The sequence below is a fragment of the Gossypium hirsutum genome, chromosome D07 (genome assembly GCF_007990345.1).
Source record: "Gossypium hirsutum isolate 1008001.06 chromosome D07, Gossypium_hirsutum_v2.1, whole genome shotgun sequence".
Classification (NCBI taxonomy): domain Eukaryota; kingdom Viridiplantae; phylum Streptophyta; class Magnoliopsida; order Malvales; family Malvaceae; genus Gossypium; species Gossypium hirsutum.
In genome coordinates this window covers 1,516,170-1,534,613 of record NC_053443.1, presented here as the reverse complement: position 1 = coordinate 1,534,613, position 18,444 = coordinate 1,516,170, and the positions used below count along the sequence as shown (strand labels likewise).

The window sequence follows — 18,444 nt, the reverse complement described above, 5'->3', positions numbered from 1 at the left end:
GATATAATCCAATTCCTCTATTTTTATAATATTATTAGTAGGTCCAAATTGGTAACGTTGTTAACTGTCATCATTAAAGTAATAAGAATTTTTTACGGTAAGAAAGCTATTTGAGCTATTGTCACTGTAAAAAAGTTCGACAACAAAAATCAGGTCATCATTTTAATAGCAACAATTAAAAATATTATCAATTTAAACCTACTAATAATATTACAAGAATAGAGTGATCAAATGATATCAAATTAAAATAAAGATCCTAAATTCAACATATTAAAAGGTTAGAAATCACAATTAAACCCATTGAATGATTAAATTATTTCAAATTAAAATTTAAAAAGTAATTTGAATGTAATAAATACACGAAAATGACATAAAGAAAAAAATCATAATTGGGTATTTATCTCTAATATTTGGTTTGGCCTTTTTTCTCCTTCTTTTCTTTTCCTCAATTTTTTTTTCACTTTTTAGGCTTCATAATCAAAAGGGTATTTTTGTAATTTAGGTTAAAATATATAGTAGTTTAGTGAAAATTAGGAAAAAAAAATACTTTCCGCCCAAAAAGGAAAAGACGGCTTTCGGACATTACACAACGAAATCCGCCAACAACCATTTGCTGGCGCCTAAATATTTTAGCTATATATACGATTGAGAGAATATTTTTCTTGTGTAATGCGCTCATAATAATTTACGGTATGCTTGGATTATCAAACCGACACCGGCCGCATGATCTCACTACATTACGTGGAACTATTTGAATTAGACTAGTCAATTTTGACTTGAAATGGATAATTCAATTTTATCTAAACTCAAATTAGATCCAATCTATTTTTATTATACAAAAATTAATAACTCGAATTTGAATTGATTTAAACTCTAATTTATAATCTATTATGACTCAAACAAGCATAGATAAATCTCGGGAAAAATAAAGACCTTGCCCTAGAGATGGCAACAAGATAAGATAACACAAGTTTTTTGCCCACTCGACCCTGGCTCAAAATTAAATATTAATTTACTTTCCTTGAGCTCGACTCGAAAAATAAAAATTATAATTGATTCCAACTCGACCCTACCAAATATGCCATGATTTTTAATTCTTTTATATTTTGTTATCAAAATTTTTATGTACATTTTACCATTCATATTTGGGGTTTATTGTTACCCCTTCTAACAATATTATCTCAAAGATTCAAACCTACATTATCCCTTTGGGAATGCAATATGTTTTGCAAAATTAATTTTAGTGTTAAAACTAAAAATTGTACATGAACTTTGATTCAATGTGCAATTTGACACATCAATTTTGATATAGTGCAATTATACACATAAAACTTTGATTGTGTCGGCATGTACCTAGAGTGTCTAAATATTAGTTATTTTATGATTTGATTGTAAATGAAGTTATAAGATCTACTTTGGAGAGTTTATAATTTGGATTAAAGTGATGCTTTGATGACTTGTTTTGATGATATAAAATGTTTGAGATTTCTGTCTGTTTGATCTGTAATCTCCAGTAATGCTCCGTAACCTGGTTCCGGCGAGGGATACGGGTTGGGAGTGTTACAGAATCCTTAAAGAAAGTTGGGAATATATTATTAGATGTTTTGAATGTATTCGATATCCAATTATGCTATGATTTGTGATTGCAATTTTAATTCGATAGTTTTCCAAACATTAGGGGGACAGAAATAATAACTTGTAATGAGTTAGGGGGAGAGAAATTTGAACCTGAAGTTCAACAATGATAACTTATTACAAGTTAACTATCAGATGTATTTACAAAATTAATGAGAATAACCAAGTTAATATTTTAATTTGAAACAAAATTCCAGTAGGACAATCAGTTAGAATAAATAATAGATTAATTGGTTCCAAAGATAAAAATTCTTCTAGATGGGCATATAGTGGAGACGGGTACTCCAAAAGAAACCCAAGACATAACTAATAAGTAAAGTTCCAGAAGAGATTCAGGTACCTGAAACTAAAGATTAAAATAGTAAAAATAAGAGATCTCGATAAGTTATGTCAATTCGAAAAAATGTGGAACCGAAGAATAAAAATGGTCAACAATGATTTTGCATGAGACATTATTATTGAAATAATAAAATAAAATGAGGATCTTAAATAAATCTTTTGAGAAATATAGGTATAGAATAAATTGATGAAAATAGAAAGATGCAACTCAAGTACAATTAAATTCGTGGAGTTTTTGTACTAGTAGTTTAAATATCTAAAGGTATAAAGCCAGTGAGGGTGCAATTGAAGTAGTTTTGCAAAAGTGAAATAAAAATATGAAGTTTTTCACTAAGTCCTGGTATTGATTATGAAAAGATATAATATTCTTTGGTGGTGGATGGCTGGATGCAATAACCTTTAGATATATTATTAAATTGACAATTCATAAAAGATTTAACTTGTGTCTAATAATTTTTATTACAACCTTTTATGAATCACTAGATAGTAAAGTTTATATTAAAATCCTTGAAGGATTTAAGATGCTAGAAGCATATTAAAATTCTCGAGAAATTGTTCATTTATATGAATTGATATAATTTGAACATATATGATAAATTTAACTTAGTAAATAGTAGTTGAAAGAGGATTATAAAATAATCCAAAATTCTTATTTGTATTTTTATAGAAGAATCATGATTAAAGTTTGTCATGATTATTGTTGAATCTCCTAAAGAGATCAAAATATATTTTCCCAAATTTCTCCCACTCATGACTTTTAAAAGAATGGTAATATAAATGCTTAGTAAATACATTCAAATAGTCATTTGAAAAACTAGTATTCAAGATTGAATACGTAGAATATGATAAAATATGTGATGTTTTCATGAGGGGAGTAAAATTTTCCCTTAACCAAGGTTTTGTCCCATTGAGTTTTATTGGTAAGATTTTTAATGAGACAGTATATTATGCGTATTATAGATTGTGTACTATTTACCAATGGACATCCAATGGGGAGTGTTATAATATCTTATTAAGTGGATATCTGTCATGATCAAGATAAAGTTTTGATGTACTTTAAAATCTAATAGTTTTTAGAATTAGATCTCTGCTTCCTTTATACTTCTTAAGCCTATAAATAGAGACTCTAATGAAGTATTGTAATCATCCTTTTTTTATCAATAAAGTACCTTCTCTATTGTTTTCGTATTTTCTTTATTCTTTATTCTCTCCATCTCTCTTTATTTTATAACAAAAATAATATAATATAAGACATTACTAACTTAAATAATAGATTAAGCTAAGCTGAGCTCAAACATTAAATATTCAAATAAGAACCTAACTTATATTTTAAATGAATTTAATTTTTTACCTAAATTTATTTTTTAAACTTAAATATTTTTACTCAAACTCTCTTGATTTTTGAATCAACTTTTAAACTTACACGAATAACATTTCTACTCAATATACATGCATAATTATAAGCTTTTTGTGGGTCTCAATTGAATGTGAAAGGTGAGCTAAGAAAAAAATTGAATGTAAAGGAAAGCCAGTGAAAAGCTGACACGTAATGAAAGCAATGTAGATCGCGTCGGAGTAGATTAAATTAAATAAATCGTTAAAAAAGAGTCTCCAAGCCACACAGAATATACTCAACATTTGCCATGACTTTTGCTTAAAATCTCAACCAAAATCCTTTATTAAATTAAAATGCTGGTTTAAGGAACTAAAATCACTAATGAGATTTATACATTTGGCCATTATTTTGCAAATAAACTGACTTTATTTTTGTTTAGATATTTATACATTAAATTTTGGGTTAATTATACAAAATGTTATAAATTATGAGTCAAATTTTAAAATAATGTCTAAATTTCAAAATATTTCAATTAAATGCTCGAATTAAAGTATCACTTCAATCAAAATTTTCAATTAGCTTAATTGCAGCTATGACATTAAATGTTGGTTTAAAAATGATGTATTTAAAAATATTTATTAATTCATGTGTTTAAAAAATGAACTACATCATATTTAAATTGACATTTAATGTCAAAGCTAAGATTGATAAAATGATCTAATTGAAACGATGCTTTAATTTTATTTAAAGATCAATTTAGAATTCAACCCATAATTTAGGACATTTGATGCCATTAACCCTTAAGTTTTTCGAGGTTATTCAAGATCCGGGTCATTTTCAATTCTAAACTCATATATTTTTTTGATCGAATCATTATGCTCACTTCAAATTTAAATATTTTCAAGTCACTTATTTGGATATTTTATGTTCGGATTATTTAAGGATCATGTCATTTTAGGTTCAAATTGTTGACGTTATAACCAAATCAAATTGGATCTATAAAATTTTTAGGTTCAGGTTAGAATTAACGAGTCTAGATTTCCCTTGAATAGATTGCATTTTCAGATAAATTTCTGAAAAGCAACATAAGTAAACAGAACCAAATCTAAAGCCAAGTCTCATATTCATTGGATCAATAGCCATAACCAAAAATGTAAACATCTTGTCATGCAAACATATCCTTACTGGTTTTTTATTTCAACCAGCGGCGAAACACTCAAGAACAATGATACAACGATATGCTCTTGTCATCAGACACACTAGCAAGGCGATCTCCTCGCCCACCAGGTCGAAATGCCACTGCCCATACCTGGTCTGTGTGATTGCTCATTACTTGTATAGCTGCTCTCATCTTAAAATCCCATAGTCTAACAGTTTTGTCACTCGAGCCAGTTGCAATAGCCTCCCCATCGGGACTTACATCTACGCTTAAAACCCAACCAGTATGACCGGACATAGCCCCGATTATAGCTTTCCCTTCAACATCATGGATATGCACATGACCGTCGTCTGAGGCCGAATATAGCTTCCGTGAATCATGTTCAGGAGAAAACACAAGAGACCTTACAGGCATGTAATGGCCTTCAAGGTGACGTAGAAATTTGGCACGAGCTACATCAAAAACCGAAATTGTACCGTCCATCGAGCCACAAGCAAGTCGCCTTCCATCGGGACTCCATGCGACAGATAGGACGAACTTCTTGCTGCCGCTTTTTTCGGAAGGCTTGGATCCTTCAGGACGAGGAATTGATAAAGTTGCAACCAACCTCCACGTCGCAGTGTCCCACAACTTGATCGATGCACTACCCCCTCCGGCAACCGCAAGTGTTGTACCCTAAATTTTGAAGTTACTTTTAGGAACACAACCGAAACAAATTCGAGCACCTTAAATCATAAATTACAATCACAAACAAGTTCATCATAATCATAAGATGTAGCCCTGAACTCACAAAAAACATGATTACAACTTGAAAATTAGCAGAGTCCCCATGAGATCCTTCAAAGAAGACAAGAGGAGATACATTATATAACAATGAATGTAGCAAAGACGGTCAATTGAGCCATGGGTGAACTAGCAAAAGACTTATGTTCGTTCAAATCCTTAGTTCACAACAGGAGGGATGGCGCCAAGGGGGACAGGCAGGGGCATTCTCCCCCCCCCCAACCCAAATGGAAAATTATCGTTTTAGTCCCTTGAAGTTTTAAAATTATTAGTTTCATGGTAAAAATGCACTTTGATCCCCCAAAAATGATTTTTTTTAAAATTTAATCCCTTTAAAATTCTACATAACAAGCACATACAAACATAAAATTGTACTTTAACCCCTTTAAAATTTTATAATTTAATTTTGACTCCCCCAAAGGTAAACTTCCGATTTCGTCCCTGCACAACAGTCCTGGGTTCAAATCTCCAAGCACCTACTACCCCAATAAAAGAAATGTAGCAAAGTTGAACTCCTAAATAATATTTTTATACAATACCTACTTCTACACATAACCCATCAAACCCTTAAATCGTAGGGAAAATGCATTCAAACTCATGTCCTCCTTGTTGTTGCAATAGCAAGGGTCCCAACTGAGATTAGAGATTTGTGCTTCTTGGTGAGAGCTTAATTAGCCAAGCTTGGCTTCATTACTAGAAAGTCTAGAATCACAATATCATTTATTGCAAAGAAAAATGAAGGAAAAAAAATGCTTATTTTTGCGATAACGACATAATTCTAATTGAGGCGTTGGAAAACTATATAATTCATTAGTTTAATTAATCTAACATTAAGAATCCATGATTTATTTGAATTTCTTTCATTTCGATGAACACTTTAGTACCATTTATAAGTGGCCTTCAGATTTTAAAAATTGGCTAAAATATGCAGTGAGTCTCTATTCTTGAATAAAATTTATGATTAAGTCCTTATATTTGAAATGTTTAAAACTAAATCCTCATACTTTTCAATTTAAAAACCACAGTCTAATCATTGACACGGTTATTTTCTGTCAAAATTTGCTACCAATACACCCAAATAATCATACTAACTGTAAAAATAAATCATTATGAACTTTGTACACTAATCATATTTTTGATAGAAAATACTAATATTGTCAACAATTGAATTAGAATTTAACTACAAGAACTAAATCTCAAATTTTATCAACTTACAAGGACGGATAGCATATTTTGCATTTAAAAATCTAGACAAATACATGAATTAATCGATTTTCCATAGCTATAATGAATTCTCCTAAATTTCCTCCCAAAAAAAGAGCCGAACAAGAAGTGTTACCTTGGGATCGAATTGCATTTGCCAGACCTCAGACGGAGGAGATTCGAGAGTGGCGATGGTAGCGTTGGTGTCAACGTCGAACACGCGAACAAAGCTGTCGAGCGCGGCGGATGCGGCGATCACGCCGGAAGGATGAGCGGCCACCGAAACGACGCCGAGGCAGTGGCCAGTGTTGGTGCGCAAGAGGTCGAGCTCGTCAGGCCTCCACACCTTAACGGTTTCGTCGAGGGAGCCTGTTAAAAGGAGCGGCGGGCGGCTGCCCGTGGCGGGAACCCAAGTGGCCGTCCAAACCGACTCGTCGTGGGCGTTTTCAACGGATTTTAGGCCTGCCAGTTTCATTGATTTTGCCATCTTTGCAACAATTAAGAACCCTAGCTCAATCTGTGATTTGATATAACAAATAGAAATTGTTGGTTAAGATTGGGGTTTTTGTTGGGGTTTTAAAATTTTGCTTTTCAAGAGGTCTAATTCTGCTAGTGGTCCTTATACTTTAGCTAAAATTTAAATTTAGTCTATGTTTTGTTTTTATAGGTTAAATTTTGTTATTAGTGCCTGTACTATGCATAAATTGTAGATTTAATCCATATAATTTAATTTTGTTATTTTTAGTCCTTGTACTTTTAAGATTTTAAAATTTTATTCTTCACCAAATGATAGCTATTAAATTTATTAAGTTTTGCTAATTCTAAAATTTGATGCGACAAATATATTCATTAAATTCATTATGATACAACTTTTCATTGTAACTTTTTAAAAAATTGTTAACATATCTTACACAATTTGTATTATCATGTAAAGTTAGATTATTTTTATGCAAATATTAACAAAAGTTGAAACCTCGTAAATCGTTTTACACTACAACAACGATTAGCATTTTTAAGCAAATATTCATATTTGAGGAGAGAATACAAGTTCGAATTTTGAAGACAACATTATTGGAAATGGCATCCATGAACCCAGAACATAAACTCTAAAACAGACATGAAAAATACTCAAAAAAATAATGGGATTAAAAATAAAGATAAGATTTGAATAAATTATAAATTTAATTATTTATCTATGGTTTGAATTACATTTGAACTTTCAAATTTTATTATATGGTCATTAACGCTACCAATTTATGATTTTATGATGGGAAAGTAGGAGGGGATGAAGGAAAACTGTAGGGAAACTTTTTGAAAAAAGAGAAGAAGTCAAAAAAATAAGAAGAAGAGAAAATGGAATCTATTAGAAGGATTAGAGGTGCTCATGGGCCGGGCCAGGTTCGGGCCGAGCCCAGAAAAAATTTCGGCCCGGGCCTAGGCTCGGCCCGAAATATGGGCCTAGAATTTTGCCCAGGCCCGGCCCGGGAAAAAATTCATAAGCCCGGCCCGGCCCGACCCGTTTTTTAAATAAATACCAAAATTTTATTTTAAAAATTAAAATAAAAATTAAAAAAAGTATTTTAAAAATATTTTAAAATTAAAAAAATTAAAAAAGTAGTTTTAAAAAATTTAAAATTTAATAAAAGTATTTTAAAATTAAAAAAATAATAAATAATAAAAATATTTAATATATTCGGGCCGGGCCGGGCCCGGGCCAAAAAAAGTTGTGCCCGAGGCCCAGCCCGTTTTTTAATCGGGCCTCGTTTTTTGCCCAAGCCCATATTTCGAGCCTATATTTTTACCCAAACCCTCCCATATTTCGGGCGGACCGTCGGGCCGGGCTGGGCCGCCCGGCCCATGAGCACCTCTAAGAAGGATAAGGAAAAAAAAATATTCATGTGAGATGGAGGGGAAAAAATATAACATTATTAATGGTGTCATGTTAGTCTGCGGCTATACCATTAACATCAGTTAATAATTCAGTAATTATAACATAACAAATTGATAACATTAATGATTGTATGGTAATTTAAACTACACATAAATGATTAAACTTATAATTTACCTTTAATTCTTAATTACAATGGAGTTAATGACTTCTAGTTCCCTTACTGGCAAAAGAAAAAAATGTAAACAATGAGTTCATCTTGTTGTGAAAATAATCCCATTTTAGAAAGAGCCTATTATCATAGTTAAAAATATTTGATAAATTGCGATTGGAAATTTTTAATTTTACAAGTTTAAAAGAGGACACATAACCTTTAGAGTTTAATTATTCTCTCTTTTTTTGTAAAAAAAAAAGAGAAAAAAGAGAGAGAGAGAGAAATATGATAATATTTTAATCATGTTAGTGAACAAGTTTTGGGATTTTGAAATTTAAGTATAATTATTAGCATTGTTAGAGTTATTTTATTAATTTTGTTAGTGTAATTTTTTGAAATTAAGAAAAATCACTTGGTAATAATATAATAAAAAAAATGATGTTGTAATTGTTGAAATGATCACTCTCATTCATTCTTCAATACTGATAGTATGTTTAACAAACTAACTAACTTGCATATACCTAACTCTGCTGCTAACTACTAACTGTCTTAACTTCTCAACAATAATGGATCTGAATTTAGCAAAAGAATTTTAATAGTATTAGTAATTGAATTTACATTTTTAAATATAAAAAAAAACAAAAGGATTAAATTTTTAAAAATAAAAATAAGCGGATTAAATTCTAAATTAAGAAAAATTAGTGTTGTAATTTATTTGAATTTACAAAAGAATTTTAATAATATTAATAATTAGACTTATGTTTTTAAATTCGAAAAATAAAGAGATTAAATTTCTAAAAGTAAAAATAAATGAACTAAATTCTAAATTAATTAAGAATCTAGTCACTTATAGCATATTTTAACGTTACGTATTTACATATTTCAACTGGGTCTCATCTTTTGATTTAAAAAGCCCATTTTACCGTTAGTCTTAGTAGTAGCTCATACGATGCGTTTAAGCTCCTAAATCATCTCGAATATTCCATAACAACAATGAAATCAAAACAACAAAACCCCAAAACCCTAAAACCCCCTAACAAAGACAACCATCATCTTCCTTCTGATTATTTTTCCCATCAATTTTCCCGGAAAATCACATAAAGAAGGAAAAAGTACCAAACAAAAAAGATGGTCTGGTTTCAATGCGAGGATTGCGGCGAGAACTTGAAGAAACCTAAGTTACCAAATCACTTCAGGATTTGCTCTGCTTCAAAGGTCTTCTTCTTCTTTGTTTAGAAAATCATTTTTTTTCTTTGGTTAATCTCTAATTCTCGGCTAATCCATTATTGTTTCGGTTGATTCTTTAGCTTTCGTGCATTGATTGTGGAGTGATTTTTGGGCAGCAAAATGTTCAAAGCCATACACAGTGCATGACTGAGATGGTAAGTTCCTTAATCCCTTAAAATCTTATTTATTTAATTTCGGTGTAATTATGGTTCTAGCCCCTTTACTATGTTAAATTTTAAGATTTAATCTTTATTTTGTTTAGACATTATTTGATACATTATTTTTATATAATGTTAGTAGTAGGTCCAAATTGTTCTAACAATGTGGGTTTGAATTTCGGAGATAACATTGTTGGGAGTAGCATTCGTGAATCTGAATATAGACCGTAAAACGGAAATGGAGAATAAAAAAAAAAACTTAGTTATTGGTTGAACATTTTTTGATAGTCTGACTTAATAACAGATGAAAGAAAATTTTACGTCATTACTTAAATGGTGGCACGTTATTATCAAGTTGGACCTACTAATAAAGTTATAAAAAGTATGAATGACCAAATTATGTCAAATTAAAGTAATGGCTTAAATCTCGAGTTTCTGCATGGTAGAGGGACTAAAACCATAATTAGACATTAATTTCTGATAAGTAATCTGACTGATTTTTTTTTGGTTTCATATTTAGGAAAAATATGGTCCGAAAGGACAAGGGAAAACACCAAATGGTTCAATTTCAAAACCGAACAAGCAAACAAGGGAAAAACCTGATATTGATATCAATGTCGGGTTATCCCAACGTCCTCCATGGTTTTGTAGGTAAATTTTTACTCTTTTTTTATGTTTAAAATGATTGAATATATATTGATTATGGTGACATGTAAGATATTGTTGAGGACTATATGAGTCAAGCGATTTCCTTAGGATTGTATTGTAATCTCTTTGTTGACAGCTTGTTTTCAGTTGGTAGAAACATTTAACTTAAATAAGCTCAATTCTAGCTGAAAAGTTGTGAAGGGTGTTAGATTAGAATCGTAAATGGCTTTTGTTCAATGAAGGAAAAAAATGGGAGTGTTGCTTTAATTATAAGTATATTTTGGAGAATTCTCTTCTTTGGATAAGTAGTAAGAAGCAGTTTAATTGCTACCATAAATACAGTCAGCGACGATTACAAGCAATTTATGTGAACATGGCGGATTACAAAGTGTAATGTTAATATTGTCCGCTCTAATTTTGCGGCAGTAATATGATTGTTATCAGTGTTTTTCATTTGATTATGTCTACTAATGCGTTGTTTGGGAAGGATATAGTTTTGACACAGTGAATGTATCTGGGAGGTCCCTCTATTATAAAGATCTGATCAAATTAGTCCCTCTACTATTAAATGGATCAATTTAGTCCCTATACCATTAAAAAGAATCAAATTGAGTCAAATTGGAATAGAATTAACATTTATTGTTAAAAAAATATCATTTACTGTTTAACAGAGATTTTTAAAGTTTTTATGGTTATGTAAATGAAATTTTTTGTTTGGAATTAAACTGCAGTTGAAACAAATAATTTTCAAGACATTTTGTATATAGTAAAAGTTACCTTTGTTACAATTTGGACTTATTTGATTCTTTTTAATAGTATAAAGACTAAATTGATCCATTTAATGATAGAGAAACTAATTTGATCCCGTCCTTATGATACAGGGACATTCCAAGTACTTTAACTGTTTTGACATCGATAGTTTTGTAAGTTGAAGACTGCTGCTTGGTTAAGTAGCATTATACCAGCATAGGATAGTCACCTTTCGATTTAAAGGCTCACGATCCTTCATAGAGAGCTTCCTAGTAATTGGTGGCATTCCTAGGTAGTGAACAGGCAATGTGCCTAGCCTGAAGCCAGTAGATTTCTGAATAGGTTCAGAGCTTAGAATGCCGGTGGAGAGGATTTCAATTTTTGAATTATTGAGTTGCTGCCCTGATAAGTATTGCGGAGAGTTCCAAACCTATAGTTTGCAATAAAGATTTTTCTTGAATAATGCATCTCTGTGGTTGACTTGGGGTTTTCTTGTTTCCGGTTAATGTTTTCGTCCTTTAGCAGTAAATTTCTAGGGCCAATACTCAAGAATCTGATCTTTTTAAGTTTAAAACACCAAATTTACTGGAATTGGATTTTCTTTGGTGTCTCATTTGATAAATCGATTAATAATGTTCTGGCTAATCACCAAATATAGTGACTTTGACATTTCATTTCTCGAGTTGTTTGTTTTGAGCTCTTGATCTATAGTCTGAGCACTATCACAGTGTAAAATGTTGCTTGTGTATTAATCCTTGTCTTTTTGTTATTTATCGTTCTATGGCTCGTGATCTGAGGAGGTTCTCGTCGTTATCTATGTATTTTTCAGTCTTTGCAATACCAAGGCTACCAGTCAGCAGACCTTGCTTCTTCATGCTGATGGAAAGAAGCACAGGGCAAAAGCTCGGGCATTTCATGCTAAGCAACAACCTAAACAGATGGAAGAATCCGCTCCGGATTCAAAGGTTTCAGCTGAAAATAACGAGAATGGTGAGCTACCGGAGAATAAATCTGTTGGAGATGCCAAATCACAGGATCTGCCTGAAGATGGTCAACCCCAAATCAACTCAGAAGCAACAAAAGGAGATGTACCTTCAAATAAAAAGAGAAAGCTTGATGCATCTGTGACGGATGGTACTGAAAAAACTAGTGTGGGTGACAGCTCTGTTGAAATGGGCAATGGAGAAGTAGATGATGCAAAGGGAAAGGCAAAGAAATCCAAACATAATGTCGTAAAAGAAGATAAAGTAGAAGCCGCCTCTACGAAAGAAGACAAGAAAAAGAAGATAAAGTGGAAGAAGTTGATCAAAGACACCTTGAAATCCGTACGTCTCCTAATTAAGATTCATTTGATTTCATACTTTTTTTCTCCTTGTGCTCAAATAGAATCCGTACCGTAGCTTTGTTAAGATAAACACAGTGAAAGAATGATTAGGAACCAAGCGGAGGCACATTGATGCAAAGTCATTTCATGTTTATTATATTTACAACCATCTTTCCCTCAGTTTGTCCATGCATTTGCATTTATGCTTTCTTTTCGATGCATGCGGCAGAGTCCTGACGGAGTTTTAAAGATGCGGAAGCTGGAAAAACGAGTTCTAAAGGCCCTCCAAGAATCCGGTGTAGATGAAGATAAGTCTCAACTAAGTGAAATATTGCAGCACAAGGTGAGAGGAGGTTCTTTCTCTGTGTTAAGGGTCCTTCTATGAGATTTTTTTTGGGTAAACTACATTAGTTGTCACCCAACTATATTTTATTTCCTTTTTTTATCATCCAACTATGAAAAGTTGCAAAATTGTCACCCAACTGTGAAAAGTTATAAAATGGTCACTTAACTATTCAATTTTGTCTTTTTTGTCACCCAACTATCTTGGATCTTTGGGTGTTTTCATTTTTACGTTAGCCGGTGACAGAAAAAGACAAAATCGAATAGTTAAGTGACCGTTTTGTATCTTTTCATAATTTGGTGAGCAAAAAAGAAAAAAATCATAGTTGAGTAACCCCTATTGTAGTTTACCCATTTTTTTGGGTATAATTCACACCCTTTTGGTTGGAGCAAATCACTGCTAACACACACATCACAGTAGGCAACACTCTTGCGACACCTGACCAATGAGCCACAATTTGGGGTTCTCGTTTATGTGAATTTGGTTAGGAGTTGAGGCTCTTGTTTCGTTCATCACAACATAATCTTCATTTTTCTCTTGTAATGCAGATTACTTCGAACGACAGATTTTCGTTTGATGGCAAATACGTTCGCTTAGCAGCTAAAGACTGAAAATTGAGCTTTTGATGAAAGCTCTTTTTGTGTGTGAAGAATGGCAATGTCGCCAGTAATCGGTTTCGATGGCAGGTTTGCTGTAAATTCATTCAATTTTGCTCATTTTAATGAAAAAACCAGTAATTTATTAGTAAGTTTTGCTTGAGAATCAACTTTGTAGCTGGCCCTTCAGATGAGGCTTAATCTAGTAATTGTTGCAAATGCTTCAGAAACTGTATTTTTTTTTTTGTACCTTGTTTATGGATTCATTTGAAATTAATGCCACCAAATTCATTCCATCTCGTTTTAATTTGATTTTTGCTTATATTTTTTTAAAAATTCAATCCTTTTAAAAGCTATTATATGTTTGAACATGACTCTTATAAAAATAGTTAATATCCTCAAATTGACAATGCTTTCTAAATTAGTTTAGTGGTTGAATTGATTAGACTTGATCAAATTATTGATTTGATCAATTAATAAATCAAATAATTAAAATTAAAAATTATTTAAAAGTTAATAGAATTCGGTTCAATTATTTAACTTTCGGTTTAATTAAATTTTTTTAAATTTTTAAAAGGGTAAAATTATAATTTTTTTATAAGGAAATGAGACGAACAGCTCCATAAATACTAAAAACAATAATGAAACTCATCAACCATTCAAGTTTTATTGCATTAATGAAACTCATCAAATTACTTACAAATAAACATAGCCTCATACGTTTTCATGGTTCTCTAAAATGGCAATGATAAATTTCTCGTATAAATTTTCTATAAACAAACAAACCCAGTTGTCTCAAATATTTGTTTTCTTTACAATGATCCTCTCAGCAAATGGCACAATGTTGATTCAGTTCCTCCATTGCACCTAATGCATTTGATATTTTCGATTTCCATGCATTTTCGACATGTACGAACGCACTTCGGTTCCGCATCATTAAGTCGAAAACAAAACAAAAATTATTACGATCAACACTACAACAGAACACGCCATTGCCTACAACAAAGTCGGACCGCGTATGTTTGATCAGTACGGAAGTTATCTATGAGAGAGGAGAAAGGGAAAGGTGATGGTCGGGTGTACTTACAGCGATAGCAGAAGCGGCAAGGCCAGCTCTCTCTCTCGGATCTTTACGGTAATGATTTCCGAAATAGAGAAACGTAGCATAGTACCACATTAATGGACACATAAATCCTACAAGGAAGCTGTTAAGAAATAGAGACAACATAAGAAAACGGAAAACACTGAAGAAAGGAACACAGAGAAGAGTTGAAAAGTACTCACGAAAACCATCCAATCCCACAACCAAAACATGGAAGAGGTTTGTCGAAAATCCCCGTTTGGAAGTCTTCCTCGTCTTTGATAAGCGTATACTTGCCTTTCCCCACTGCATCCGGTGCTTGCCCTAACAGGATGCTTTATTTGTTAAGATAAAGCTACAGGTACAGGAAAAAAAATCCCCAATCAAACATGTGATTAGCTTAATGGAGTTCATACCTTTGAACACTGAATAGTACCGAGCAGACGGCCTTAAAAGATCAAGATGTTTATCAGAAAGTGACTTTGTAACCTCGAGGCTGTTTCTCAGACTCCCAGACTCCTCGACAGCAACACCTGCAATATTATGAAGTAGTGTTGTAGTTAGGAAACTAATTAATAGATTCATTCATTTGCTTTATTTTCTCTCCAAAATCCACATGAACTACTTGTTTCTATTGCCATGATGGAATGTCTCCGATAACGGGTTAAGACAACCTTTTTTCAAAGAAGAGGAATGAACATAATCGAACAGCATTGCACCAATAGAAATGAAAACAGTGGGATAAAAGTATTATAGAAGTCTCTATGCTAGGAGTCAGATTGCAGTTTGGCCTCTCTTCTCAAAAAATGGGCAAATTAGTCTTTGCATGTTAGATCAAACAGCAAACTGATCCTTTCTATTGAAAATTTCTTCCATTTGTATTATTAAAAACTGACATAGCTAGACGGAATAGCCAAACAATGATACATGGCATGTCATATGTATTTCATACATGGATTAATTTGACCATTTTTTGAGTAGAAGGAACAAAATAAAATCCAACTACTAATATTGTACTTTTACAAAAAAAAAAAAACATATTTATGAGATAAATTTAGTGAACATGAAGAAGATTACTATGATCCATGTGTTCGGAGCGTTTAAACTCCTCGGCGTACACTCCAAAGGACAAATTCCCTGCTTCAAATGACAAAGAACTCCGATTCAGTCACAAGTTTTTGTTTCATATTTACGAGAACAATCAAAATTCGATACAATCCGGCTAGCCTATCAAATGCCCAATACAACCGAGCTCGAGTGATGATGATAACCGCATGTGCCGACGGGTTTAACCCAGTCGACATATGCAAATCTTTATCATTATCACTAAGCTTGACTATATCTTTGAGCTCGGTCGAGTTCGGGCATTTGATCTACTATCGGGATCATATAAAAAATTCCGAATTAGCTATACCATCACCAAAGCAAATTAAGAACTAAAAATTAAAAAAAAAACATTTTTTTCATCAGAGTCAACTTGTTCTTAGAATTTCTCAAACAATAAAAATTATAGGGTTTTTTTTTTTTGGAAACTTCGCTATAATCAGTCCTAAGAATTCGTGAATTCAACTAAATTGGGAAATTATCCATCGATAAACTGAATATATATATACACATATTTATCAATTGGGGGAAAATAAAGAAACAAAATTGACCCCCCAAAAAAATTGATTACAAATCTAATATATTTCAATGATTCGTTACTCCAATTTGCTTTAATTGGATCAATAATTACTAAATAAATCCCAAGCTAATGATGGACAAGAAAAAAAGATTAACAATAAAAAAAATCATCAGCACCAAAATCCAAAAATAAAAAAAGTAAAAGAAAGGGAGGAACTTGCCTGTGAAGAACTCGAACTGGAGTGAAGCTTTTTGGATCTATTATTCTTTATGTAAATCGAAGAAATTAAAAAAGAAATGTAAATTTAAATGAAGAGTGTTTGAGATGAGAAGCAAAGGCCGAAAAATTATACTTTTTGTAATGAAAAAAAGAGCGAAAATTTGACTTCTGGTTTGTGTCTTTTGGCATTGAATCCGTAATAATGGTGGAAAATTACGGAAAAAGATATATTTTTTTTATTTTTGCCCGCTTGTCTTAATTTGTTATTTATCCTCATCATTGCTTGTAATAAAATAAACATTTTAAATATTTCTTTTTTATTTTCTTAGTTCGACGGCTACCGTGAAATGACAGTTAAACCCTAATTGGAGGGATAAATGTAACTTTTAGTGCACCTTTTCTTGAATTACTTTTTGTTTGCTATTTATCTTGAAATTTCACTGTTGTTTTTCAATTTAATCCTTAAATTTGAATTTTATTAAGCTACGATGAATTTATACTATGCAAATCAAAGTAGTCACTATTGGTGTATTCTAGTATCAATATATTTCAGTACCGATTTTTTTTAAGTGTGTATAAAAATATTTTTAATCCTCAGATGAATTATATTAAATAAGATTCAGATATAAAATATACATGCATCGGTCGGTTCACAGTGTTCCAGTACAATTTTTATTATTTATTATCATTTTTAATATTATTTATGCATCAACCAGTGTATAATGTTCAAGCCAGTGTAATTAGAATTGGGCGGAATAGACCGGTGTGACTGCTACGGATAGAAATTTTAAGTGGTGTGGAAAAGGAAGTTGGTTGGACTAGTTTATTACTAGAATTGTGCGCATCGACCAGAACAGTTGGAACCAGAGCAGAATCGACTATAATATTTAAAATTTGTTTTTTAAAATAATTTCTTGGTATTTTTCTAGATTTTATATAAAATTTTAAGTGATAATATATCATAATTTCAAAGCGTCACATCATTATAACTTAGCAAAAATCCAAAGATTAGGCACTAAAGTGGGAAAATTTGTCAAGTTTTGAGCCTAATTTGGAACTAAAAAATATAGGACCAAGTTAATAAAAATTTCAAATTTAGGGACTAAAGTGTGTTTTATCTCATAATTTGACTCCTCTATTAGCCGGTATTATTTGTAGTTACTCTCTTTTTCTTTTATGTTTTTTCAATTAATTGTCTTTACTAATTTTTAAAAGCTTTAATCAAAATAGTCATTAAATCTTAAATATTTTTTGAATTTCATAATAGAATTTGTTAAAATTTAAATTTTTTTACCAATGAGAGTTAAAAGGTGATATTATTTGAACAAACCAACAAAAATAGTATTTGTTTAACAAGGATGTTTTTACTTAAATTTAAAATTTAAGAAATGTTAATATAAATAATTTATTGTATTATTATATTTGAAAAATAAAAGTAAGTTTATTAAAATCTAAGGGTTAAATTAAAATTGACAATTTCATGTATTTATATTGCTATATTTTAGGAAATTACACTCGTATTTAAGGTATTATATATTAATTTAAATTATATTAAATTTATAGTACATTCATTGGTGAGTGAAAAATATAAAATGATATAAAATTATTATTGATAATATAATAAAAAAAGGTAAATAATTGGGGGGTTGTGTTACCAAAATTGAAATGTTAGACTATTGGGGGTTTGCGTTCAATTTTTAAAAATTAAATTACACATAATTTTATTAATATTTTACTTTTTGTTACATAAATTTGACTTATTAGTATTTTTCGAATTTGGTTGTTGTTTAGTTAATTTATGAAATCAATTTAATTAAACAGGTTTTTAGGAAAGAAAATTAATTTTTATTTTAATTTTTATATTGTGAAAAATGTTACCAAGAATAAACCAAATTTTTAGAGGGTAAACTACACCCAAAGTTATCAAATTATGAGTAAGTTTCTGTTTTAGTCACTTCACTTCAAAAAGTTACAAAA

The 18,444-nt window shown here is 31.2% G+C and overlaps 3 protein-coding genes across 3 annotated transcripts; 1 reads left to right on the top strand and 2 right to left on the bottom strand.

The window, feature by feature from the left end:
• Positions 1-4,416: 4,416 nt before the first annotated feature.
• On the bottom strand, positions 4,417-7,082 carry LOC107932285 (WD repeat-containing protein VIP3). The gene is made up of 2 exons (XM_016864254.2): positions 6,592-7,082; positions 4,417-5,144 (listed from the first exon to the last, which is right to left on the bottom strand). The coding sequence occupies exons 1-2, from the start codon at positions 6,940-6,942 to the stop codon at positions 4,527-4,529; spliced, it is 969 nt and encodes a 322-aa protein (XP_016719743.2). The 5' UTR covers positions 6,943-7,082; the 3' UTR covers positions 4,417-4,526.
• A 2,385-nt stretch (positions 7,083-9,467) lies between these two features.
• LOC107932258 (UBP1-associated proteins 1C) lies at positions 9,468-13,850 on the top strand. Its single transcript, XM_016864228.2, has 6 exons — positions 9,468-9,712; positions 9,805-9,879; positions 10,403-10,533; positions 12,110-12,605; positions 12,834-12,947; positions 13,496-13,850. The coding sequence occupies exons 1-6, from the start codon at positions 9,626-9,628 to the stop codon at positions 13,556-13,558; spliced, it is 966 nt and encodes a 321-aa protein (XP_016719717.2). The 5' UTR covers positions 9,468-9,625; the 3' UTR covers positions 13,559-13,850.
• A 335-nt stretch (positions 13,851-14,185) lies between these two features.
• LOC107932260 (uncharacterized) lies at positions 14,186-16,745 on the bottom strand. The gene is made up of 6 exons (XM_016864230.2): positions 16,469-16,745; positions 15,702-15,761; positions 15,041-15,157; positions 14,828-14,948; positions 14,631-14,748; positions 14,186-14,539 (listed from the first exon to the last, which is right to left on the bottom strand). Exons 2-6 carry the CDS (start codon positions 15,709-15,711, stop codon positions 14,480-14,482), a joined length of 426 nt encoding a protein of 141 aa, XP_016719719.1. The 5' UTR covers positions 15,712-15,761; positions 16,469-16,745; the 3' UTR covers positions 14,186-14,479.
• Between the last annotated feature and the right edge of the window lie 1,699 nt (positions 16,746-18,444).

Bases quoted from the DNA above. Each gene is read 5' to 3' on its own strand.
- LOC107932260 (XM_016864230.2), bottom strand. The intron at 14,749-14,827 runs GTGAGTACTTTT...ATTTCTTAACAG, and splicing joins TGTGGGATTGGATGGTTTTC to CTTCCTTGTAGGATTTATGT. The intron at 14,540-14,630 runs GTAAGTACACCC...ACTTTGTTGTAG, and splicing joins TTGCCGCTTCTGCTATCGCT to GCAATGGCGTGTTCTGTTGT.
- LOC107932258 (XM_016864228.2), top strand. From the start codon at position 9,626: ATGGTCTGGTTTCAATGCGAGGATTGCGGCGAGAACTTGAAGAAACCT. The intron at 9,713-9,804 runs GTCTTCTTCTTC...TTGATTCTTTAG, and splicing joins GGATTTGCTCTGCTTCAAAG to CTTTCGTGCATTGATTGTGG. The intron at 9,880-10,402 runs GTAAGTTCCTTA...TTTCATATTTAG, and splicing joins CACAGTGCATGACTGAGATG to GAAAAATATGGTCCGAAAGG.
- LOC107932285 (XM_016864254.2), bottom strand. From the start codon at position 6,942: ATGGCAAAATCAATGAAACTGGCAGGCCTAAAATCCGTTGAAAACGCC. The intron at 5,145-6,591 runs GTAACACTTCTT...TTCAAAATTTAG, and splicing joins AAATGCAATTCGATCCCAAG to GGTACAACACTTGCGGTTGC.